At 50.4% G+C, this 24560-nt stretch overlaps 9 protein-coding genes across 9 annotated transcripts; 3 read left to right on the top strand and 6 right to left on the bottom strand.

The window, feature by feature from the left end:
- Positions 1–1074: 1074 nt before the first annotated feature.
- Positions 1075–6426, bottom strand: AUEXF2481DRAFT_58165 (uncharacterized protein; the record flags this gene model as incomplete). Its single annotated transcript, XM_013489182.1, has 1 exon — positions 1075–6426. A coding segment is annotated over one exon (5352 nt), but the record flags the coding sequence as incomplete, so codon positions are not given.
- A 345-nt stretch (positions 6427–6771) lies between these two features.
- On the top strand, positions 6772–9029 carry AUEXF2481DRAFT_46740 (uncharacterized protein; the record flags this gene model as incomplete). Its single annotated transcript, XM_013489168.1, has 5 exons — positions 6772–6794; positions 6854–6980; positions 7040–7445; positions 7499–8808; positions 8862–9029. 5 exons carry the CDS (start codon positions 6772–6774, stop codon positions 9027–9029), a joined length of 2034 nt encoding a protein of 677 aa, XP_013344622.1.
- Positions 9030–10522: 1493 nt separating this feature from the next.
- On the top strand, positions 10523–12810 carry AUEXF2481DRAFT_653628 (uncharacterized protein). Its single transcript, XM_013489249.1, has 3 exons — positions 10523–10998; positions 11270–12451; positions 12512–12810. The coding sequence occupies exons 1-3, from the start codon at positions 10706–10708 to the stop codon at positions 12615–12617; spliced, it is 1581 nt and encodes a 526-aa protein (XP_013344703.1). The 5' UTR covers positions 10523–10705; the 3' UTR covers positions 12618–12810.
- A 2036-nt stretch (positions 12811–14846) lies between these two features.
- Positions 14847–16960, top strand: AUEXF2481DRAFT_4209 (uncharacterized protein; the record flags this gene model as incomplete). Its single annotated transcript, XM_013488940.1, has 2 exons — positions 14847–15656; positions 15707–16960. 2 exons carry the CDS (start codon positions 14847–14849, stop codon positions 16958–16960), a joined length of 2064 nt encoding a protein of 687 aa, XP_013344394.1.
- Positions 16961–17172: 212 nt separating this feature from the next.
- AUEXF2481DRAFT_653850 (uncharacterized protein) lies at positions 17173–18935 on the bottom strand. The gene is made up of 3 exons (XM_013489248.1): positions 18832–18935; positions 17488–18775; positions 17173–17383 (listed from the first exon to the last, which is right to left on the bottom strand). Exons 1-2 carry the CDS (start codon positions 18845–18847, stop codon positions 17490–17492), a joined length of 1302 nt encoding a protein of 433 aa, XP_013344702.1. The 5' UTR covers positions 18848–18935; the 3' UTR covers positions 17173–17383; positions 17488–17489.
- Positions 18936–19468: 533 nt separating this feature from the next.
- On the bottom strand, positions 19469–20124 carry AUEXF2481DRAFT_39017 (uncharacterized protein). Its single transcript, XM_013489082.1, has 2 exons — positions 20069–20124; positions 19469–20015 (listed from the first exon to the last, which is right to left on the bottom strand). The coding sequence occupies exons 1-2, from the start codon at positions 20087–20089 to the stop codon at positions 19626–19628; spliced, it is 411 nt and encodes a 136-aa protein (XP_013344536.1). The 5' UTR covers positions 20090–20124; the 3' UTR covers positions 19469–19625.
- A 556-nt stretch (positions 20125–20680) lies between these two features.
- On the bottom strand, positions 20681–22192 carry AUEXF2481DRAFT_46737 (uncharacterized protein; the record flags this gene model as incomplete). Its single annotated transcript, XM_013489167.1, has 3 exons — positions 20681–21458; positions 21509–22046; positions 22102–22192. 3 exons carry the CDS (start codon positions 22190–22192, stop codon positions 20681–20683), a joined length of 1407 nt encoding a protein of 468 aa, XP_013344621.1.
- Positions 22193–22497: 305 nt separating this feature from the next.
- Positions 22498–23385, bottom strand: AUEXF2481DRAFT_4205 (uncharacterized protein; the record flags this gene model as incomplete). Its single annotated transcript, XM_013488939.1, has 3 exons — positions 22498–22735; positions 22784–23128; positions 23183–23385. 3 exons carry the CDS (start codon positions 23383–23385, stop codon positions 22498–22500), a joined length of 786 nt encoding a protein of 261 aa, XP_013344393.1.
- A 453-nt stretch (positions 23386–23838) lies between these two features.
- On the bottom strand, positions 23839–24381 carry AUEXF2481DRAFT_4204 (uncharacterized protein; the record flags this gene model as incomplete). Its single annotated transcript, XM_013488938.1, has 1 exon — positions 23839–24381. The coding sequence occupies one exon, from the start codon at positions 24379–24381 to the stop codon at positions 23839–23841; it is 543 nt and encodes a 180-aa protein (XP_013344392.1).
- Between the last annotated feature and the right edge of the window lie 179 nt (positions 24382–24560).

Here is a 24560-nt window from a genome sequence, read left to right as displayed (position 1 = left end):
TCATGTGTGTAAATCGATTGTCCAGGCAATCATGGAAATAAGCAGCTGTAGCAAGAACACTAGTGCGTTCATCTTGGAGCTACACAACCATGTGCTTCTTGTTACTAATGAAAAGGGTAACAAAGTGCCTACCTACTTCACTCAGTCCATCGCCTCGAGGTCCTGGTGACGTTCATCCCACCAACTCTCATTCGGTGCTTCTCCCTGCTCGAGGTCTTCTTGTTTTTCCCCTTCGGCCCCTTCGAGGCTTTGTAGTCTCCCCATCAATAGTTCGCCGAGCCTGTATCTCCATAGTGAGCGAGGGCTCAGTCCCTCTATTCCTTGCGTTCGCTCATTCTGCACTGTAGACTCGGTATCAAGTTTTGCCTTGGCCTTGGCCTCTACCTCGTTATAGTTGTTCCGCCTGGTCCGCTCTTCCCGAATCTCTTTCTGTTGCTCGCGGTGTGATAAATCCCTGCGGTGCTGGTGTCGTCTAAGGTACTACGCCATACGAGCTGCTTGGCCAGCTTCAGGGCCTGGGTCTGGTTCCTCGGCTTCTTCCTCTTCATCCTCCATATCAACGTCTTCTGCCTCTTCCGCTTCTTCAGCCTCTTCGTCCTCGGCTTCCTCGTCGGCTTCCTCGTCGGCTTCAACATCGTCTCCAACTTCACCTTCACCCTCTTCCTCGCCTTCACCTTCTTGATCGGCTACATCCTCACCCTCCTCTTCGTCATAGTCTTCTGCTTCCTCAACGCCAGCGACATCGTCGTTGTGGTCGGCCTCGCTGTCAGTGGCCATTTCGCTGTCTTTGATGTCCAACATCCTAGGAAGAGCAGGATACTTGACAGATCCATTGGAGGCAAGGCCCGAATTGACGACATCTTCGTCGATTTCACTGAGTTCACTATCGCTCTCGTCATCAGCAGAGTCGTGGATACTACCCGCGACGCTACCCTCAGCTGTGTCAACACCGGATGGCTGTACAAGCTTCGAAGTGAGACGACGTGGTTCTATCACGACAGAAACTTCTTGGCGAGGGCGAGGGGTGTCGTTGGTTGCTGGAGTGGTGGTGCCGGCGCCGATCTTGGCAATGCAGGCGTCTGCACAAAGGCGGACTTCTCGTCTTCCGACACCAATCTTACGTCGTGAAAGAGCTGGTGCTTCACCATTGGGTGGTGTAGTCGTGCCTTCCGGCGCGTTGTTGAAAAGTGACACGCTAGGGACCTTCATCAACAACTCCTGCGTCCCGTCGACATTCATCAGATTTGACAAGTTCATCATAGGGTTGCGCTCCGGCATGGCAGGGGTCGTCGCCGCCTGCTCCTTCGTGAGTTCTTCCTGCTTTATAGCCTCATCCTTGGCTTCTTCTGTTACCCAAAGCCTCCTTCCGACGGTGTCATAGAGGTATGCGTATGCATCTCCAATAAGGTCATCAATGGCTGCCGCCTTCATCAAGCCACCGTTGATCTTCTTGATTTCAATGACCTCTTGCATAGTCTCCAGTACGGGATGACTGATATTCGCAGGATTTTGGCACCAGTTCTCCAAGTATTCCTTGCGACGAAGGAAGTCTTCATGATTGATACCGCTGAAGATAGCCGTCTCTTGAGCGATCGGAATGTGACCATGACGACGGAGGACCTTGAGATAAGCGGTACAAAGAAACTGCCACAAGTTTCCGTGCTCAAAGAACTCTCCAGTCTTCTTTCGCACCCTACGACCGAGAGCATCGAGGAGAGGACGATCTTCCAGGTATTCAAGAATCTTGATGAACAGGTCGGCGTATTTGGTTGTGTATACAAAGTGACGTCCAGGACGCTCGTTCTCTGGCTTCCAGACATTCATCATCATGGTTTTTGTAAACATTTGCTGCATAAGCTCCTGCTTCGCGGCCAGACAGTCTGACTGTGTGTTACCATCGTGATATAGAATAGCAGCCGTTCTGTAGATCATTCGATGGTGCCAGTGCACCTTATCTGCAGTTCGCAAGCTTCTGAGTACCTTGAGGATGTACGCTTCCCACGCATCTTGTTCCGAAACGGGATCGATCTTTGCAGCGTAGGGAGTAGCGATCAGAATGCTGCAGCCTTCGGCAGCGTCAATGCAACGTCGAGTCACCATCTTGTGTACTACAGAGACAAGCTTGTAGTGCGGTTCGAGAATGGGCTCACGTTTAGAATCCTTCTTCCGAGGTAAAAGATTGATAGATTCGCAAAACTCATTGATGATGGCATCTATGTTCGGTGCATCGCTTGGCTTGGGGGTGTTGCAGTACATCTTCCAGAGACATTTTCCGAGATAGAAGTGCAGCTTCCATTTTTTGGGGTTAATGCGGATAGCACGACGGAAGAGCTCTCTGGCGACCTTGAAGGCGGCAAAGGGAGTCAAGGCTTTGAAAGGCGGAACCTTCATAATGGTCGCTCTGCTAAGGAATCGTTCTATATCCTCGACAGCAAACGCCTTCATGCCGAATGGCTCCCTGGATGAAGAGTATATCCTCATAGCGAAATCAGCAAACATCTCTCCGAATTTAGCTTGAGTGTCTTCGCTTGGTTCAGCAAAGCGCATTGCCAAAGCCACGGCCATAGTATAGCAGTGTATAGCTGCACGCTGCCATGCCACGAGTTCAGTCATGTCGCCGTTCAATTTCTCTGCAGTCCATGATACGGCTTCTTCAATTTTGGAATCATAGGCTTGGGCCAGACGAAACCATAACTCCCAATCATCCATACTGAATTCCAAAGCTTGCATGAAGAAGGCTACGGCGATGTTAAGATCCTCGGTAGCAGTGGGACCGATGCGCTTCTGAGCCTTGAACTTACTCAACGAGATGTACCCCATGAGGAAGTACCAGCCTTTGGCAGCTAACAGAGCATGTTCAGCAGGGACTGGCGCTAGAGCAAGTTCACCCTCTCCTCTCAAGCATTTGTATAAATCGACAGGATTGATGTGTGATTTGAGGAAGGTTCGGTAAACATCGCGGTTGCGAAGAATTGCTTCTGATGGCTTCTTGCGTCCGATGATGCCATGCACTTTTTCGATAGTGTCTCTGAGAGGATGTTTTGGTAGATCGGCCATCTTGATTCTTGAGACCAGATTCAACAGTAGATCAACAGCTTGCATGCCAGATGTCTTGTCAACAAAAGCATCATGAATACAGTTGTGCTCCCTGAGCGCATAGCTTGGGTTGAGGAAACATTTGAGACCAAACATGTCGTACAAGATCTGAGCGAACTCGAGGTCAAAGTCATCGTTCTGGTCTTCAGCCTCGGTTCGGAAGCGAAGGACTTCGATCTTGGCGAGCTTGAGGAACACACGCTCTGATACACCACATATGCTTCGAGCTCCCAATACTTGATGGACAGCTCTCAAGAACTCAAACAATGACTCGTTAGGCTTCTCAACCTTGTCCTTGTTCTGAGCCAAGGACTCCCGATAAAGCTTGTACATCAGAGTCCATGAGTGCAATTGCGACTCTTGGAGGACTTTGCTGACAGCGGTGAAGGACTTGGAAGGAGCAGCACTGTTATTGGTGGGAGCGTGCCTGGCCCCAACCTTGATCTCATCTTGGAGCATCGTGGCTGCATGCAATATCTTTTCCAGCTCAATCAGACAACCGATCGCACTTTGGAGTCGGGTGTCGTCCATACAGTCGAGAGCGTCAGCGTTGGAAGAGATCGAAGTGCTGATTTTGCTGATCAGATCATTGACCAATCGCATGTACTTGAGCAACACTGTCTGCCGTTCAGTCAAAGACTTTTCGGAGTATGAAGTCGATTTGAGATCCGAGAGCAGCAGTTCAATAATGCGGAAGTAGCAACAGACGACCATGGGTTGATAGTCGATGTTTTCATAGGCCTCACGGAGTCTCTGCCAGAGTGAGATTTGCATACCGATGTTACTGTTTTGCAGGAAGTTCAATAGCTCAGACGGCGTTGAAGCAGAGTGAGCCGATCCACTTTCTCTACTGAGTACGGATGTTTTGCCCTGATCTGTCTCCTGATGTAGGCTCTCAAGGAGCGGCTCAAGACCCTCTATCACCACAGTTGGGTCATTCTGAGTGGGGTCGAATACCCTGGTAAAGAAGTCTTGCGTAGTCAGCCTGGACAACTCTCTGTCGATAGCTTCGATTGACATCTGCGGCATGACTGAGTTGTTGGGAAGGTCAATAATAACACCGCCAACGACTTTGAAGATCGACCTCAGTTCAGACCAACAAGCAATTACATGGTCTTGTGATATGTTGTCTGAGACACTAATCTGATGTGTGACCGTCCACAAGTACCGTAAGTTGAGATGATCCTTCAAGCTAGGCTCTGAGAGGATGCTCGAGCGCAGATTCATGGCATCTCGAGCGAGATTACCCCAGCGCTCGGCACGATCTTCTTGAAGCTGTAGAGTGTCGGCATCAACGCCACTGTTGGGTTCCTTGACCAAAGAGTAGACGTCCACGTGCAACTCGAATAATGTCTGGATGATTTCAATGGAAGGAAGAGCCTTTTCCGGCTGTTCGACTACCGAGTCTGAGAGCAGGAACTTATCCCACTTCAGAACGAAGTTAGCCAGTGTTTCGAAGATGAATGCGTCGGTTGTGATTATCACTCGAACCAAGAGAGCCTTGAACTCTTGTGGCCAGCCGTGGCCAATGTAGCTGGAAGTGCCGGTTGACAACTCAGGACGGACCATGGTGCCGTGCTCGGGACCCAGGAAATGGATCACCCACTCGTAAAGTACATCATTCACGTGTAGAAAGTCTGAGTTGGTCTCAAATATGAAGTGATCAAGCTCGCCACGAAGATCCAGATCCGGTCTGACAGTATTGCGAGATTGAGCGCTGGGAGTGGTAGAAAACCTGCCACTTGGCTTCACATGAGCATTGGATGTTGTGTCAAGATCGCTGTTAGCGTTCAGTAACACACGGCCTCGTTCGTCTGAGTACTGGTTGAGAAAGGTGTACATGTCAACACACGCCAGATCTGTGCCTTCGAGTTGAAGGTTCTCGCTGCTTGAAGCATCACGCAAATCCTTACGCGCGTTGGGAGACACGCCAAATTTGGGTAGATCGACCTTCTCGAAAAGCTCGTCTAGGGATTCGAACAGTTGATTGTCGACATAGTCCAGGTCAGCCAAGGCATCATCAGCTTGGGCAGAATCGATTACGGTGTCATCATCTAGCTGGCTTTGGTCAACAATAGACTCTCTTGCGCGCAGGCGTTTACTCTTCACTCGAGCGCCTTCGGCAGAGTTACTGTCTATAAGACCAGCAGCATCGCTTGAGCGTTTGCGAGTCGGGAGCACAGTCACCGGTGGAGCAGACGCGGCGGTGTCCGTGTTCTTGGCTTCCTCGAAGGCAGGTGGACGAACAATCGGCTGGTCTCCACCAATACCAGTAAATTGAGCGCCAACGAGGGGGGATAATTGTGTCGGCTGTACGGATAATTGACGAGGCGATGGCTGATCAATCTCGATGATCTCGACGTCTGGAGATAGTCGGTCAAGATTGAAAGAAATACCGAGCCCGGGCAAGGCTGAGGTGGTGCTGGCCTGCTCAGCAAGGTAATGGCGCAAGAGGATGTCGCCTAGATCATGCCAGGAGCCTGGAGCACTAAGGACGCAACGAAGAGCCCGACCCGAGGCACTAGCTGATACAGGATGATCATTCTGGTACTTGTGGATAATGGAGTAGTTGGCCAACTTTTGCTTCAGCATACTAGACAGTTGGCGACGTCTCATGGTAGACAGCGGTGCTTGCAAGACGGAGAGCTCATCCTGGAGCTTGACCACAAGTTCCCGCAGCTGCTGCCCAGCAAGAGTCTCGGAGATGCCAGGGATGGACAGAACAGAGTCCAGGCCTTGGGCATCATCGTCCAGAACAGCTTCCAGGCAGAAGCGAGCGATGCGATGACTACCGAGCATCTGTCCGACGGCAGCGGAACGTCTCCACAGATCCAGATCGCTGTCATCCTTGTCTATGGCCTCGACGAAACACTCCAGGGCAGCAGCCGACGCTTTGAGAATGTGCTTTGTGTTGACTTGTACATCGTCCGTCGCATGGAGCAGCTCGTACTGCAAAGACTCCAGAAGGAATTGGCCATGATTCTTGTATGCGAGGTGGATAATTTGGGGTAAAGTGCTTGGCGCGTTCTCTCCAGTTGGTACAACGTGTTCTTCATGATGGGTATAATAGTCGTCGGTTTCTGGTTGTGGACCGTAAAGCTCGAGGCGCTTCAGCTCTTGCTGCGACTCTGGATATTTGAAGATGTCTGATTCGAAGAGGGCACGATAAGCTTCGGCAGCTTGAGCGTACGAAGGCGGGCCATCCGAGTGAAACTTCAAGGCGGTCTGGTATAGCTTCAGAGCTTCTTCGATCTGGATTTCTTTGGTGTCGTCAATCTCGATGTCTTCTTCATCATCGGATTCGAGGTTGAGAGCTTTGAAGGTAGCCATGTTGTTGTATGGCAGGCCGATGTGGCCACGCTGGATATGCGACTATCACCCGGTCCGGCATGCGACGTTGTGTGGCGATGAGGAAGCTGCGCGTAGAACAAACATTCACAAGAAATCAAGGTGCTTGTTGCGGAAGGAGCGAATCGGCTCGTGAAGCAGCCGCGGGGTCTTGGCGCGTCATTCGGGGGTGCGCGTTGATTGAACAAGGGCAGCAGCGACCTGCAACTTTTCAATCAAGAACTAAGGAAGGTGCTCGAAGGAAGTGGAAAGAGCTGTCCTGTTTGCTGTCGTCGATACCTTGCTTGAAGTGTGCACCTCGCGCTCGCCGCATCAGACAAAGCGACCATGATCCAGACAGCTGTCCCTGAGTTCGTCATCATCACCATCAACGAGCACCTGAGAACGGCCAACTGACAAGAACGAACAGAATCTTCGAGGATGACTCGACCTCGGTGATTGAGATTCGTACAGAAAACCTGCAGGCTCTCCGAGAATTGGGACCGCCCGATCTCGTGCACCTTGTCAAGCAGCCCATCAAGTCAACAAGCAAGCAGGTACTTGATGCGCCCATCCCTCCTGAAGCCCGCCCTGTCTGACCATGCACCACAAACAGGTTGGAGTCTACCACCACGTCACCGGAACCGACGCCTCATCTTCTGCCAGTCTCGCGGCCTACATCAACACTCTCGTCTACTCTCCACACGACAAGACCAACAAGGTCACCTCTGGTCTCTACTGCTGCTACAATGCCTTCTCCCGCCTCGACATGCGCGTCCAAGTCCAGATTCCCGGAACAGTCGAGAGCTACTGTGTCAACGAGCGTGGCGACAAGCTAGAGGCTTCGGAGGAGCATTGGCTGGAGACATACCTGTGCAGCGTCCTGCGTGCCTACTCGTATGCAGACGACGGCTCGGGTGACACGATCAAGAAGATTGTTGGCGTCCGCCGCTTCAACCCCATCACCAACACCGAGGCCGAGCACAAGTTCCTGGACGCTGCCGAGCGTCTCTTCTTTGCTGGTGAGTAAAGTCTTGGTGCGACAAGTCAAGCCAGACGCTAACACTCTCCGTAGGCTGGCAACTGGGCTCTGACCCCGAGATCCAAGTTCCTAACCTCGTATCCAACCATCTCACTACCGGTCTTCTCAACTACATTCGCACCACCGGCCGCTACGCTTCAGGAATCAACCTCTTCGAGAAGCTTCGTACCCGTGATCCCGAGATCTCCTCGCTGCTCGCCCGTGTCTACATCATGGGAGATGAAGAAGTCAAGGCCGTACAACTGCTGCGCGATGCCATTCACCAGATGCCCATGGACTACCCCTTGCTTGACTGTCAGGCCGAATATTGTTTGTCCAAGGGCAGAAGCGACCTGGCCCTCGACATCGCCAAGCGCAGTGTCATCTCTGCCCCTAGCGAATTTGCTACTTGGGCACGTCTGGCCGAGGTCTATATCAGTCTCGAGCAGTGGGACATGGCTCTCTTGACCCTCAACTCATGTCCCATGTTCACCTACCAGGACAAGGACTCTCCGCGCATGCCCGAGCCCGCCCGCGTCTCCCTCCCACTCGCTCCGGAAGCCATGTGTGACGAGATTGACGACTCAAACTCGGTGGGTGAAGAACTCGTCCATCCCAATCTGCGAAGATTGAGTGCGGCAAACTACAAGGGCACATTCCAGAAAGCATATTCTCTCCTGACAGAGGTGACGAAGCGCATTGGCTGGGACCATCTCCTCAAAATCCGTAGTCAGGTATTTGTCATGGAGGAAGAGTACCGCCACGAAAGACAGGCTGTTGTCCAGCAAGAGATCCACTCACGCAGCGCTAGTACTACTGCTCTGCGCAGCCCTGGCCTTACTGATGGAAGACCGTCGACTGCTGGCTCCGTCTTCACAAACAGCGATACACCACCGACTTCTGCTGCCTTGGGAGACGATGTATCAAAACCGCAACATACAGTGACTCATGCGCCAGCTATGGAAACCCCTGACCCTCAACCACCGGCAACAGATCCACAACATCTCCAGTACACCCAGTTCCAGCACAAACGTCTCTGCGAACGCTGGCTCGACAACCTGTTCATGGTCTTGTATGAGGACTTGCGCATCTACACAATTTGGAGGACGGAAGCTCAACAATACAAGTCTCAACAACTCGCTTACAAGAAATCTGCTGACGAGTGGGAGATTCTTGGCGAGCTTGCAGACCGCCTACACAGACCCGATGATGCAGCAGAAGCCTGGGAGGCATGTCTCAATATGCGCTTCTCGCCAAAGGGTATGCGCGGTATTCTCTCTGCATATGAGAGATATGGCGATGTGCGGGGTGAGCTTGGTGCCCTGATCAGACTTATCGCTTGGCAATACAAGTGGTACTCGGAGGTAGGAACACATGTAACGCCTAGTTGACGACTCACGCTGACCTCATCTTCTAGTTCTCACCATCTCTGGTTCACGTCATCAGAAAATTGATCGAGGAAGAGGGTGCTGTCAAGACCAGGAGCATTATCCAGGCGACATCGTTACCCCAGCACATCTTGGACTTGACGCATCAATACGCTGGATTGTGTGCAGCTTTCAGAAGTAGCGGAAGTGAAGCTTAGTATGGTCGAAGAGGATACCCTTTGTTTTATCTACGCGTCTTGAAGCATTTCCTGTCTTGGGAAAGGTTTACATCAAACGATTCCCCCTCAGACTTCGATCCGCATGAAGAGTTTATGTGAGTCTATGCAGAGTGATATGTGGGTGTGATTGTGCAGCATCAGAGCGGATTACAATTCTGGGAGCCATTCTTCGTGCATCCAGGTCGTTTTCCCCTGTCAATCTTTGTCGATCCAGAGTTTGTCTGACACGTGTCACGGGGAATGAAGGTCGATCGCTAATCCCGACACTGTGTTTAGGGACCCTTGACCGTGACGACTCAGGCGATGCATCTGGCGACTCAGATGACGACTCAAAGAATGGATCGGACAACATGCTAGAGATCTGGATACTCATCAGTCCCTAAATCATCACGCCTTCCCACCCGAGGCTGTCCCATGGCATGAATCATTTCCTCTAGAAATTCCAGCCCTCATGTATAACCGTTATGTTTCACGACTGACTCAGGATAAGAAATGAAGAAAAAAGCCGCGATTGCCTATATTTCAGACTACTGACCTTTATACACGTGAAATAGCTTTTGGAACGAGGCATTCTTGACGACAACCGCAAGGATAGTGAAAAATCACATGCGCGACTGCCGCTACGCCCGCAACATCCGCGAAACCGCTCCTCTTCTGCGAAACGACTGGGACCCGGCTGCGATATAACGTTATATCACTTCTTGCCGCCGCAAGCGAAACAAGACATGATCCGATCAGTGTTCAAGAAAATGCCCGGCAGATAGCATTCTTCAACGCCACCATGCAGACCGAGACCAGCGCGTGCAGCGGTTCGGCCTCATCGGATCCCCCATGCCCTCTTTCCTTCTGACAGCACGGATGTTCTTACTCCCGTTTATTTGCTCTGATCTCTACCTCCACATAGGCGACACCAAGATATGCACGCTCGCGAGCTTTTTCGACTTATTAATCTAATATGCGTTCACTAGGGAACGTGCATATCCGGCTTCTTAGCCAATGACAAGCGAGGTTTTAGCGCCTTCAACAACAATAAACACCTTTCGCCGCAGCTTGCATACGATAGCGTGTCTTGCAAAATCCCCTCTTCTGGTGTTTGACACCTTTTCGCTGTCGATGCTACAAGTAAGAGTGGCCTGTTCTGATGTGTCTCTCTGGGTCTGCTGGGACGCCCGATGAAACGGTGGAAGGGTCCCGCGCTCCTTCGCTTCAACGCCCACTAGAGCTGCACGCTCTACGCAAGCCGAGAAGCATATTGAACGAGCTGCGGGAACAAGCGTAGCCCATGCCATATGGGGAATCTATACGATCAGCTCTGTAAGGTGTGGTGAAGGGTCAAAGAAAAAGCTGAACCGAGCCCAAGTTTTAATAAAGATACCCGAGAAAAAGCTCCCCGCTAACAATTGCATTACTTGGACAAGGTGATCCTGCTTGATCTTCTTCGGCCGCCTGCTTGGGTTTCCTCCTTTCCTTGCTCTCCGACTTTTGGTCTGTTCTCTCCTTTCCCCCTTCCTGGAATATCTAGTTACCCCGCCCCTTGAAACCCAGGATCCCAGGTGATATTCAAAAACCAAACGCACGCCGCAGCGTCACAAGCTTGACACCGAGAACCACTTCTTCGGGACCTGTTTTGATTTTCCCTGGCTCTGGTTCTGCATATGCCGACTATGGCAGTTACGACTTCCTCCCCTGGTTTGACAATTCCGTCTTTGGATGTTGTCATTACTACTTTGGTCTCCCATTATCTTCTCAGCTTCTTTAGCATTGTCTCTCTCACATATGTCGTCTATCAACGAGTGTTTGCCCCCCTTGCTGGTGTACCTGGACCTTTTTGGGCGAGTCTGGGTAAGGGGTGGCTGATTGCGAGGGCGAAGAAGGGAGACTTGCACAGAGAGTTGATCAAATTGCATGAAATACATGGTCCGCTGGTCAGAATTGCACCAAAGGAAGTGTGAGTATCAACTTTCCATCTTCTCCTCGTCGTGACTGGATAAAGTAGGTGCAACACTGACTGCATCCCTTTGCTACGTTGACATTCTCATCACTTTCCCGGTCTTTTCTTGTCTCTCTACACCATCTGTTATCTCACCATAAGCATCTATCACCATCCACAATCCATGCCACCCCTTATCATCAAAGACCGTCTTCGTCATCTATCAACTTCATCAAACTCTGCATCGTCGACTGTCTACAGCCATGCTGACCACACCTGCCCAACACAGGAGCGTAGCGGACCTCGACGGCATAAAGATGATCTACGGCGCCGGCTCCCACTTCCACAAATCAGACTGGTACTCCGTGCTCAAAGGCCACCGCACCTTCGACCCCTTTGCCGAACAAGACCCTCACGTCCACGCTGCTCAGAAGAAACTGGTGATTCGCCCTTATGCCATGGAAACACTCAAAGATCTGGAGCCGTATGTGGATTCCACGGTCTACCACTTTATCTCGAGGATGCGAGAAAAGGTGACACAGCAAGTTGATCTGGGGAAATGGTTCCAGTTATTTGCGTTCGATGTTATTGGGGAGATTACGTTTAGCAAGAGGTTTGGCTTTATGGATACGGAACATGATGATGGCAGTTTGAAGTCTGTGGAAAGCACACTGGCTTCTGCAGCTTGGTTGGGCCATGTACCTTGGGTATTCTGGACGCACGACTACCTCAAGCCTTGGGTTGGAAATTGGCTAGGTGTTACTAATCGCACTGGCAGTCTTATGCAACGAGCACTCAAAGAAGTCGAGGAGAGAAAAGTCCGCGGCACAGACCGAAATGACTTTTTGGAAAAGTTCTTTCGCTTGCAGAGAGAGAAGCCTGATCAAGTTACTGATGTTGCGGTGATCAGCATGGCTGCTGCTAACATCACTGCTGGTTCTGATACTACTGCTATCTCTCTAAGGGCAATTATCTACCATTTACTGCTGCACCCAGAGTACTTGGACCTCTTGCGCCAGGAAATCGATACAGCGAGGAGGGAGCGCAGGCTCAGCGACCCCGTTACTATGGAAGAAGCGGAGAAAATGCCTTTTCTACAAGCGTGTATCATGGAAGGCCTCCGCATCCACCCCTCCATCGGCGGTCTGCTCCCCCGTACCGTTCCCCCTGGCGGCTGTGTGATAGCTGGGACTTTCATACCCGCTGGGCATGTCGTTGGCACTTCCGCATGGGTCGTCAACAGAAACGCTGATATCTATGGCCCTGACGCCAACACTTTCAACCCTACACGATGGCTCAAGGGCAATCGCCATGAAATGCAACGTTATTTCCTCACCTTTGGAGGTGCGAGTCGCCAGTGTTTTGGAAAGAACATTGCGTTTATGGAGATGAGTAAGATGGTGCCCACGTTTTTGCGACATTTTGATGTTGAATTGTGTTTTCCCGACAGACCATTGAAGGAGAAGAATTTGTGAGTTTTTTTGTGCAGTTTTGTGAGGGTGTGAGAGATTTTGCTGACTTTCAAATACAGCTTCTTTGTTATTCAGGAGGGATTGATCGTTAATTTGACACCGAGGGATGAGGTTGCAGAAGGGCAGGCTAATGGAGGGGCTGAGAAGGAGATGAACAGATACTAAACATGTTTTGAGCAGATTTTTTTCTTCCTACATTAATGCTTTTTTCTCATCTTCTCACGACTTTGGGCTCGATGCGGAGATAGAGTGATGTCCTTCCGCAAGGTGTCTTTACGGTATACGAGAAGGATTCTACATTGCTGCACAGTCAGATGCTCGAAAGCAGGGGTCTAGTCACGAGAGTATCCTTGACAGGTCACTTAGTAGCAGGTACTTACTGCAGGTCAGCTCGAGCCATTTCTCGCCTGGTGACTTTGTTCCGATCTGGCCAGGTTGGTCTTTGCTCAGCCTCCCCCGATTCGACCATGAGATAGGTACAGTGTTGTTTCTCAGCGAACGCTCGATAGTGTACTAGCTAGTCAAATACTGAACTAGAGTCATGGAGGGAAATGCGCTCGAATCTGGACGACTTTGGTGACCAGAAGCTGGGCAGGTTGCTTGGGAGGATGCTGAATTGCTGGACCCTGAGCAGTCACGGAAGACAAACACGCCGGCTTGCCGAGCCGCTGCTTACCGGGACCACCTGCTTAGAGAACTTCTCATCTTCCACCTCCAACCTGCCAAAACGCGGTCGGCACCGTAAGCACTGCTCCTTTCGCCATTGATGGTAAGATTAGTCACAGCGTTATCGAAGTCTCATGCTATCTGATCGAATTGGTGATGGAAGGATCGCCTGATCTGCGGTGTAGCGAACGTGCATGATCGGGAAGCTGGGTGACTTGCCCTTTTTGTGGCTTGCGGAGGCCTGCAGCAATGTGCAGATGAGAGAGAGTCATCTTTGCGACACCCTTAATCCTGTTTATCACGAAATGTCGTGTTATGTATTGCTTTCTGGTCGCCGAAACGAGGAAGCTCAATAGAGTATCAGAGGTCAAGGGTAGTAGTTGGCAGACGACTAGTTGGAACATGTTGGTCTCCTGCTTAGACTGCTTTGTTGGCTATAAAGTAGTTGCACTGGTGTTGAGGCGCGTTTAATTTTAGAGCGACGCGCCTGTTCGTAAGTCGCTGAAATATTATTGTCTGACTTGCTGACAGTACGTATTTCGACATTCCGATATTATTCTCCCCTGATCCTTGTCCCGACACAGGTATAGTAAGACACCTGTCATCGGAGCTTTCGTCCAAGTAGGGTAAGCCCTCGGCCCCAACCTGGACTTGATCAAAGTACTCGACGAGGCATCTGGAATCAGTCACGAAAATAGGTTGATTCAATCTCGAACAAGACCAGACAACCGGAAAGAGCTCCCAAGGCTGTCAGTGCCTCTGGAGTAAGATACACAGGGACCTGATACTCATACATGCCGTCACTTGGAGGCACATTGCGACACGCAGCAACCAACCCTGATCAATTGTCCTCGGCCGTCCAAGGTAACAAGGCACACATAAAGAAGCAGCTCAACCTTCAAAAGGCAAAAGACTCGCGTTTCACCAAACTCACACTCTCATGCATGCCGAGTGAGAAGACCTGCAGCAAACCATTGTAACTCTTTCCGAAGCGTTTCCACTTCTGCGACCTCCACTTCTGCGACCAAGGGAAGGAGCGAGCAACAAACAGATCTGCAGCCATGGCATCTGAGCATACGCGACCGCTGCGCCCTTTATCAGAAGCTGACATTGCTCCCTCACCTGCCTTATCGCAGACTTCCACCCTTTTCGAGTCAACGCCCAGACCCCCACGACAACGCGCGACTTTTGCACGTCTTGCTTCGGTGGATGATGGACGATACACTGCCGTGAAGAACGATGAGGACGACATCACAGATGTATCACCGTATGATGAACGTCATGAATCACACCCCTCGAATGTGCATGGTCTAGGGATCCATATCTCAAAAGACGACAGGAACAACTCTACACCCAATGCGACGGAATGCAAAAACGGTATCAGCTTCGACACCACTGATACCGGCATGTGGAGCCCAAAGAATAGAATGAAAACTTCAATCTACAGCTCTCAATCTAGCTTGCAACAGAGCACGGCGTATGAGGCTGACATTCAACGTTTACAGAAACGCCGTAGCTTCGCGGAGTCGCTGCGCACGGTCTATAATGGTGAGTACGATACTGATACACTTTTCATAAGTTACAAGACGAGTGAATGTAGTACTCTTACGCTGACTCGTCGTAGATTTTGAACCGACTGACAGTTGTGCTACCCATCAACACTTTCATCACAGCCGTCGGAACTGGTTATCAGTGACTATACTGATCTTGGCGTTCTACTCAACAATCATGTCAGGCATCTTCCTTATCCTGGCTTTCGAAGGACCTAGATACAAGTGGATCAGAAAAGGCGGTAGCATGACACCGTATGTTGCAGACCTTCTGACTGCCTTCTTCGCGAAAACGATTGAGTTGTCGTTTGCTACTGTCTTTGTCGCTTTCCTTGGTCAGGTATTATCTCGCAGAGCATTCATGAAGAATCAGGGCCGTGGCATCACCCTTGCTGAGATGGATATGCGTACATGGGTCATGCAACCTGGTACGATGTTCACTCACTACGAAGCTCTCAAGTCGAGTATATTCTCAATCCTCGGCTTGCTCTCGCTCGTTGCTGCAGTGATGGCCATGCTGTACACTACGGCATCCGAGTCTCTTGTCCAGCCGTACCTTCACTATGGGTCTTGGGAACATGGAACCATGCGAGGACTTGTTAAAACCATCTGGGCCAATCCGACATATCTGGGAACAAATTGTGGTACACCTATCACAGTGGCTGAGGATGAGATTGCGGGTAACACCTGTCTTCAAATCCAGTACGCTGCCCACAGCTACTACAACTATCAACGGTACATCTCCGACTGGTCAGTCACTGCAAGAAACGGTAATGGCTCGAGCGAGCCTATTCATCGACCAAAGGGCTTTGCAATGATCTTCGAGAACACTACTGTCAAAGCTCCATGGGTTGATCTGGAGTACAGCGATGTCAGTGCCAATTCTGACAAGTATCGAAGAATCATCAACAATGTGACTCTTGCTTTGCCTCATGCTGGTGTACCTGGCGCTTCTTGGGACGCTATCAATCATATCCTACAGCCGGAAGTGCGTTGCTCAAAAGTCAGTGTTACTACAAAGGCTAATGATTGGATCAGGACCTCGATGGACAAGGCGTCTACCAGCTTCAAGCTTCTGTTCCATCTCCAGCAGTAAACGTCTTGTGTGCTCAGATGACCAAGGAAGACTTGTCGCCAATCGTGTATACTGAATGGAACAACAACACACTCAACGCTACACGATGGCCGACGGGGGACCAACTGGCTTTCTACCAGCCTGGTACAGAGGTCAATGGCACTTACCTCAACAAGACAGTTGTCGATGATGTCTTCGGATGGGGCGAGAAGTATCAAACATCACCGCCCGTGTTTCCTAAGCTGCCACTTGCGTACAACACACTGATGAATCATACCGGAGCTTATGGACGAGGAGCCATATATCTGCTCGGTCGAGACGCTACAAACAACTACGCCCTGTGCTCTATCAAGGTTTTTCAGACGCCTCTCTGCTCGACCGAATACAATGCATCAATGGTTGGCGCAAGTCTGGAAGCAAAATGCAGCAGCGACGCAACAGTAGACTTGGCAAACAAGATGCGGTACATCGATAGTAATGACAAAGCAATCACTGGCAAAGACACCATCAACAAAGACTGGGTATACATCGGCACAGAATGGGCAAACAGTCTGAGTCTCAACGCCGGCATCAACGACGGCGAAGCCAGCAACGCTCGTCTGCTCACCGAGCTTATTCTTACTACGCCCAATCTCCCTCGCGACCGCCCCAGCATCGCCGAAGCTCTCGCCGTCCTCGCATCTTCCACTCTTTTGATGTCATGGCAAGATGCTCCGTTTACTCAATTCTGGAACTACTCAACCACGACGCTTTTACCAGGCGAATACCAAATCTTCAACACCTCCCTCCGTGCCCAAGAATACGCTTCCGGCGGCAGCGGCTCACAAGCAACTCACGCCTTCTTCATCGTGCTCTTCGCAATTTTCTTCCTCAACGTCATATGCCTGTGCTACTTCCTGTCCCAGAACGGCCTCGTCACCGACTTCTCAGAACCACTGAATCTCTTCTCTCTGGCTGTCAATTCTCCACCGAGCGAATTCATGGCAGGAAGTTGTGGCGGTGGACCAAGGGGAAAGCAATTCAAAAGTCAGTGGTTTGTTAATGCTGCTGGCGAGCACTTGTTCATGGAGAACAAGGATGATGGGAAGGAAATCGGGGATGTGGGTGGGGAGGAAAAACACAGAGATGGAAGGTTTCGGGGCGAGAATCGGGGGGTTGGGATGACTCCTATGAGGGTGGCTTATGAGAAGATGAGTAGGCGAAAGAGTTGGTTGTGAGGATTGATGTGGTGGAGGATTCGTGCACAACAAGTCAATGCCGAATACCTAAACTCACCATTCCATGGAGCAAGTTAGTGGATATATTGTGCTTGGCCCTAAGCTCCATACTACCTATAGAGACCCCACTGTACGATAGACACGGTCAATATTACGGCTTTAAACACGAGTCTCCTGGTTATGTTACCAAACAACGCAGACTCGGGCAAAGTCTGAAACAGGGTCATCCCGCAAACAGTTAGCACTTGGTCATTAGACTCTTATTTGCTCTGACGACTTGGTGCAATTAGCGTGAAGGTAACAACAGCGTGCTATGTTGACGTGATTCGCAGCCGAGCAGAAGTTGTACTCCCAAAACCCCGATGTATGCTAAGCTCAGGTATCCAACCCTTTACCTCTGAAAGTACATGCAATGAACAGTGTCTGGTTGCGTCAGATACACTCGGATTTTCCACAAACATGTCAGAAGCCTTGGAATGTGTGAGACTCGTGTTGCATACTTGCAGGAAAACATAATAAAGTCGTACCTTCATCTCCGTCTTATGCTGACCCAGCACTCGACAGGTTTCTTACTAAAACCCTCACTACTCTCCAGTTTCTCCTGCTCCAACACCAAGTCATATCTCCTGAACAAGGTTCCCACGATAAGTGCCAACTCCATAATCGCAACATTCTGTCCCACACAAGCCCGTGGTCCATAGCTAAATGGGTTGAAAGCAGTTTTTTGAGCTTCTGTAAGATGGAGAAAGCGGTCAGGCTTGAAAGACTCGACATCGGGACCCCAGATAGCGGAGGAGTGGTGCAAGGTATAGCTAGGGACACTGAGAACAGTGCCCATGGGGAAATGAACAGAAGAAAATGAAAAGGAAGAAGAAGTCACGAGACGAGGTAATCCGAGAGCAGAGGTGGAGTGTAACCTCATGCCTTCATCCATACATCTGCGCAAGAACGGCAAATTCTTGACTTGTGCATGGGAAGCCACAGCTGTGGAGTCAGGGATCGCGGTATCCAATTCTTGTTGCAGGCGAGAGAGTATGGTTCCTGGTGCTTCTCTTTCGCCAGATAGGATGTAATAGATTATTGCGCAAGAGGTGTTGGAGACTGTGTCGCTGCCTGCGATGAGTTGGGTCAAGGCTTCAGAGGTCAATTCGTCGCGTTGCATGGGTGTGCCATCGGGGCCTTTGCTTTTTACGAGCATGTCCAAGATGTCGTGACGTTGCTTTTGTTGAGCGTTATCCTTCTCTGTAGCGTCAAGGCGTTTTGCAACGGCGATTGATGCAACGCCGTGCAGATTCTGAACCGATTGGATGCCCTTTGTGAAGAATGGATCGGGAAGGTATTTTGCGAAAGGGCGAAGAGAAGGCAGTAAGCCGAGTGTGGAGGACACTTCACCGCGACGATTCAATGTTTCCGCTCCGGGAGCAAGAAGGATAGGTCCGTTGGGTGAGAGTTGTGTTTCCACCTCATCACGGCCTTTTTTAACCATGCCGAAGGGAGCGCCAAAAGCGAGGTCGCCGATGATGTCGAAAGCGATGTAGGAGCACCACGGCATCATGTTCATCTTTGCATATCCATCTCTCTCTGGAGCAGCAGCGATACGATCCAATTGACCAATCCAGCGACGAAGATTCTCTGCCATGTGTGTCTCAAAAGCATTGACCGCGCCAGGAGAGAAAGCGTGAGCGACAATCTTTCGCTTTCGTGTATGTTGAACACGATCTCTTGTGTTGAAGACGCCGGGCACACCGGACACAAAAGCTTCGTAGAAGTGATCTTTGAGGAAACCGTTACCGTGAGCATAGACAGCTTGGATACCTTGCTCGTCGGCGATTGAGACGTGATTGAAGCCAACTCGTAAAAGTTTGCCGTACCTTTTGTGGGCCTCATCGACAGCGGTGAACTTCTGGCCTCTTCTTGCGTGGTAGGCTAGCCATGTGTTGCTGAATCTGGCCAGGAGAGGGCCAGGAATGTGACGGAGAGCCTTATAAGTCGTAAGGTATGGAACAATGTAGTAGAGAGCGAACCATAAAGGTGCGAAGATCGAGCACAAGACGAAATAATTCGAGAGCTCCATTCTGAAGGAGTCGCCGGTCAGAATTTCAGAAGGAGACCTGCAGCGAGCCTACCTTTTTCTATCGTCAGCATAGTCACAAGAATGTCAATGTTTCATGGTGTTCACCCCCACTCTTCGTGCGACAGCTGTCTATCATTAATTGGGTATAGCGAGATATGGGAAGGGGAAATCAGCGCTTATCAGACAAGCTTGGATGGGGAAGGACAAGCTTATCCAACGAGAGCTTTGGGACGAACAGTACTTGCACCATCGCCCACAGATAGTTGCGTACTTATTATAGTAATGAACAATCAAGCCATCGGTGACCATGCTTATACGCGGAATGATTGGCGTTGTTCACACCAGTTTCAGCCCCGATCATGCTTAGTGAGGTAGGGCGGAGCCAGCTGAAGCCAGCATAAGGCACAGAATCGATACGATGATAATTTTTAGCAGGAGTTTTTCTTATTCAAAGGGTAATACTGCCAGGAAGAGACCACAGTGTGTGGTGATAAAAAGAGTGGGATGTAGCACAGCAGACGCAGCTACTCCAGTAGCCTTTGCCCGACCCGCACCATCCTGCCGAGGTTTGACCGAGCTGCGCGGCATATGTCAGCCCTTCATCGTCGCGGCTCCGAACATCCGCGCGTCTCTATCTTCATCCTTTGCGGCAGCCCCATCTTTGATCTCAGTAATTTCCCCCTCAATCTGGATGCTACTTAGTGCGGCCACAGTGATAGAACCCTCTTTGGTCACGCCGTGACCTGTCTCGCCATCGGAGCTCGATCGCTCGCCTTCGTCTTCTGTAACATCTTTCACTTGCCATGCGCTCCAGGTGGTCGTTGTTACTGCACCAAACCACATGACAGCAGCGACAAGCAAGTTGACTATCATAGATGCTGAGGACGTTGAGCCGACAGCATACGACATGGTCGAGCCGAAGGACTCTCCGCTCCGAAGAAGCGCACTCGTTAAGGCCAACTTATCGATCTCAACATCGTACTGCAGATCTTGTCAACCATACAATCGACGGAATTAATGGTTGTACAACTCACCGTGCCAATTATCCAATACATCCAGGTACCACAAACCTCATAGGCAATCCTGTACACCATGTACGCACCAACACCTCGTCCGTAGCTACTGTCAGCAAAGTCGATCTCGGATTTTCAGGAGAAAAGTGGGACCGGCTGAGCTTATGAGTCTTTTGACAAGTCCTCGTCTTCCGAAAAAGGTTGCTGAACCACATCATTGTAGTTAAACTGGAAAAACCCACTACCAATGCAACAACCCTAAGCATGAAGGATTGAACCCCTCTAGCTCACAGACGACAGGCTTAGATTCCCACAGCTGCTCAAGAGGGAATAACACCGAATATTCATCCATTTCGGCTGGACCCTCATAGTGGACGCGTCGAGTCATGAGTCGAGCTTTGGTAGTCGAAAAAGTATATCTGTCACAGAACGATGGAGCGGACCTTCTCTGATATGCTAACGGCACGAATGCCGTGGAGACAAAACGGTGTTCGCGAAAGTGCGATGGAATGCCACGATCCCTTGGCACCTGGCGAGCTACCCGGCAACCGCTGATGACTTCTCACTGCGACTCTAGGTGAATGGGACTTTTGTTTCGCATACATTTCACAAGTCTATGAAATTCATGATGCTTCAGTCACTCCAGGTATACTGTCTTGAAGGGTGCCACTTTCTTGCCCTCGGACCCTCGCCATCTTGCAAGTAGTTCTCGCGCATTGAAGAGCCGGGATACCTCTCTTGTAACACGCCTCTTTTTCTCAACTCCGGCCACAAGAAGTTTACGATGTCCTCGAAAGTGTCTGGGGTAACCGCACAGTTGATATTAAACCCGTCGACACCAGCTTCGTCAATCCATCGCTCAAGGATATCCGCAACAGTCTTGGGGCTACCAATGGCTCTCGGGTGGGCGCCTGAGATGGCCAGATGTTCGAGGACATGCTTCTTTGTCCACTTGAGGTCCTTAGTGCCAGGGACAGTCTCCGTCCAAGATGCGATCATGGACTGAATGGCAGGTGCTTTTGTGCTGAAAGCGAAATCTTCGTCATCCGTGAAAGTGGAGAGATCGGTTCCCGTCCAGCCACCGAACAAGGCCGCAGTACCCTCCGCATCAGCATACTGCAGCAGGTCCTTAAATTTGGCTTGTGCTTTCTCATCCGTCTCGTCAACGCAAATGAAAATTCCGGCAATGAATTTTATGCTGTCTTCTGGCCTTCCGATTGAGCGGAGTAGATCTCTGGTCTCGTTGACGACCTTGCGAGTCTTGGCTGGTACCAGACCGGGTAGAAACATGGCTTCTGCGTGTTTTGCTGCAAAATCCTTTCCGGCTTTCGAGGCGCCTGCCTGAAGCAAGAATGGTGTACGCTGAGGGGAGGGCTCAACGAGATTAGGCCCGGCCGACTTGAAGTATTTGCTGATCAGAAGGTCAGTCACAGCACAAGGAGTACACTCGAAAACGCTTACCCTTCATGATTGATCTTCCTGACTTTTTCAGGATTCGTCCAGACTCCAGTCTCTTTATCTGCTTCGATTGCGGAATCCTGCCAACTGCCTTCCAGGAGCTTGTAAAACACATCCATGAACTCATCAGCGATTCTGTATCTCTCATCATGTTCAATGTTACCCTCCAATCCATAAGACTTTGCAGCACTCTCCAAGTAGCTGGTCACAATGTTCCACCCCACTCTGCCGCCTGTCAACTGATCTAATGTTGAAAACTTTCTCGCCAATGCATATGGGTTCTCATAGGTGGTGGAAGCGGTGATGCCGAAAGAGAGATTCTCAGTCGCGTAAGCCAATGCAGAGATTAATAGATCAATCTGCAAGATCGGAATCTGAGCACCGCTAGAAAGTGCAGCGTCATTCGAGCTATTGTAAACATCGTAGATGCCGAGAACGTCGGCGAAAAAGATGCCGTGGAAGTTATTTTGGTCGAGGTATTTTGCCAGCTTCACCCAATGGTCCAGGGTCTGTTTTTCTTGCGAGGGGTATCTCCAGAGACCTGTCATATGATAGTCAGATAGTAGGTTTCTTGAAGAGATGTAAGCAAGACGGACCTGGTGCCAGATGACTTGGCGCAGTCATCGCGAAAGCATTCATAATCCATGGCTTTTTGGCAGAGCCATTGGTACTTGCTGAAGAAGCCATTACGTCTGGAGCTTGGTTCTGGTGTGTTTGCAAGGAAAAAAGAGTGTGGATTGCTTCGACTGGCGATGCGATGTTTTTGTTGCTATGTTGTAGGATTGTCGGCATTTAGTGGAGATAAGCGTAGATGGCGTGCTCGCACATCACAAGCACGCAGCCCCTCACGATCCCTCCATATATTCCTCTCGCGCTGCATTAGATGTTTTCAGCAATCGCAATATACACGTGGCCATCCGTCTTGTCGCGATAAGCTCTGTAGGTGGATACCTGTTGTCATTCGACATCTCAAACAGCCCGAGTTCGGTGCTTCAGCCTTGAGTTGTGACCTTCTGATCATCGAAGATTACTTTGCGACCGACTGATTTCGCCTTCTTCGTCTTATGAACCCGGATGTAGACGAAAGGATATATCGTCTCCGGAATCATGGTCAGAACAATGACCGCGAAACTGGTCCAAGATCCAACATACGGCCAGTTTTGTGGCACGTTCATGTATCGCCAGGCAAAGACGCCATAGGCGGTCCAACAGCCAAGATATCTTGTCAACCTGCTCTACATCAGCCTCTGCCCTATCCACATACTCGACTCCACCCACCAAATTTCTAATGAATGACCTTTGGCGTTCCAATTCTTGAGCAAGAGATAAAGGCTTCCCCAGCCGATGGGGAATTGTAGAGCCAGACCAGTCCAGTATGCAGTGAACTGTTCGCGCTCATCAGGATACACCTCTGCAACCTTCCAGAGGAACGCCAAGGATGCCAGGGTGCCGACTATCATGCGCTTGACCACCGGCGACCGATCGCTGCGAGCTCTTGTACTGAGAATAGCGACAACCGCAAAGGTAAAATCGAGTAGAAACCACATGGAAAAGCTGACTCGCTCAAACGTCGTAGTGGTGGTCGCATAAGCATAGAAGAGCTCATAAGCCATCGTCCCGCAGCTTGGTCGGAGGTCAGTAATATTCTTGACATACTGTAGGGTACTTTCTGCTTACGTGAACTCGATGAAGCCAGCACACGTCTTATCGCGATACGTTCGGATCATGTAGAAAATGTAGCAGAGAGCATAGAGGACGCCGCAAGATATGATCAAGCCATCTTGGATGTACAGATAGCTCTCTGGTGGATTGAGCGCCAGATCCGATGGTTGCACGACCAGATGTGCATGCTGATACCTATTTGCGAGCTCGAATGCCATGTAGTCCGTCTATGATAAGTAGATTTTGTAACGATTGTTCACACCTGGTCAGGAAGATATGTAACTTGAGTGCTCGATTGAACAGCAAGTTGAGGGAGGCTGAGAGAAAGTCGTCCAGTTCCCAGGACTTCTGGGACCATTCCAATATAGACTCGCCAACGACATGCCTTTAAAACAGGCTCTCCGCAGCCATCCGACACAGCGAACCAACCTCCGCACCGAAGTTCATGGCCGCGGAGCACAATCCCGACTGTACCGCAATCGCACGACAGCAGACTTTCAAGCTCGACCACTGTTAGCGAATAGTTGTTCCTGACTGGTTCGAACTAAAGCGCTTTCTTTGCTCAAGTCGCCGACACACATATGATTGGCCCTGAGCAGGACCTAGTGGTATACAGATGACGTGATGAGCCGGAGTCAACGGAAGTGTGGAGCTTGGCGCCAACAACAGACTCACTGTACCGCCTTGACCATGACCAAATCAGTATCAACCTGGTCTCCTACCAAAAACTTCTTCTTGCCGACTTCCTTGAACCCAAGCTTCCCATACAGGCCCAGTGCCCTCGCGTTCTCTTCCCACACACCCAACCACATATGCTCAAACCCTTCCTTCCTTGCCAACGCCTCTAGCTCGACTGCTAGAAGCTTACCAACACCAGTACCATGATAATCCGGATGTACATAGATTCTCTGCAACTCCACATGATTGGAATATGAAGCCAAACAGGGCTCGGTGCTTCCCTTCGTCATCAAGGTAAAGCCAATGATATCGTTCGTGGTAGAAGTGGCGACTATGAGTTCTTTGAGAGGATTTGTGATATCAGCTTCCATAGCTGAGGTTGAGTAGGACGCGTTGAGGTATTTTTGGAGATCGGCTGGTGAGACGGTGTGGCCAAATGTTTGGGTCCAGACGTGTGTGCCTAATTCGGCTAATGCTTTGGCATCATGGAGCGTCGCCTTGCGAATGCTGATGGGTGTTGTGTTGGATATCGCCATCTTGTGTATGTCGCGAAAACCGAACAGACGAAATGGAACTGATTTTGAAGTTACTCAGGGTCCTGCAGTGGTTTTAATGATGCTGAAACAAGATTGGGTCATATTCAAAAGGAAGGGTAAGTCGTAAACTCTAACTGGCTGCCAAGCAACTTGTCGTTCGTAAGGCGTAAACGTAGAAT

This window comes from Aureobasidium subglaciale (genome assembly GCF_000721755.1).
Source record: "Aureobasidium subglaciale EXF-2481 unplaced genomic scaffold scaffold_8, whole genome shotgun sequence".
NCBI lineage: Eukaryota > Fungi > Ascomycota > Dothideomycetes > Dothideales > Saccotheciaceae > Aureobasidium > Aureobasidium subglaciale.
The sequence above is the reverse complement of the archived record's forward strand: the minus strand, read 5'-3'. Positions and strand labels throughout refer to the sequence as shown.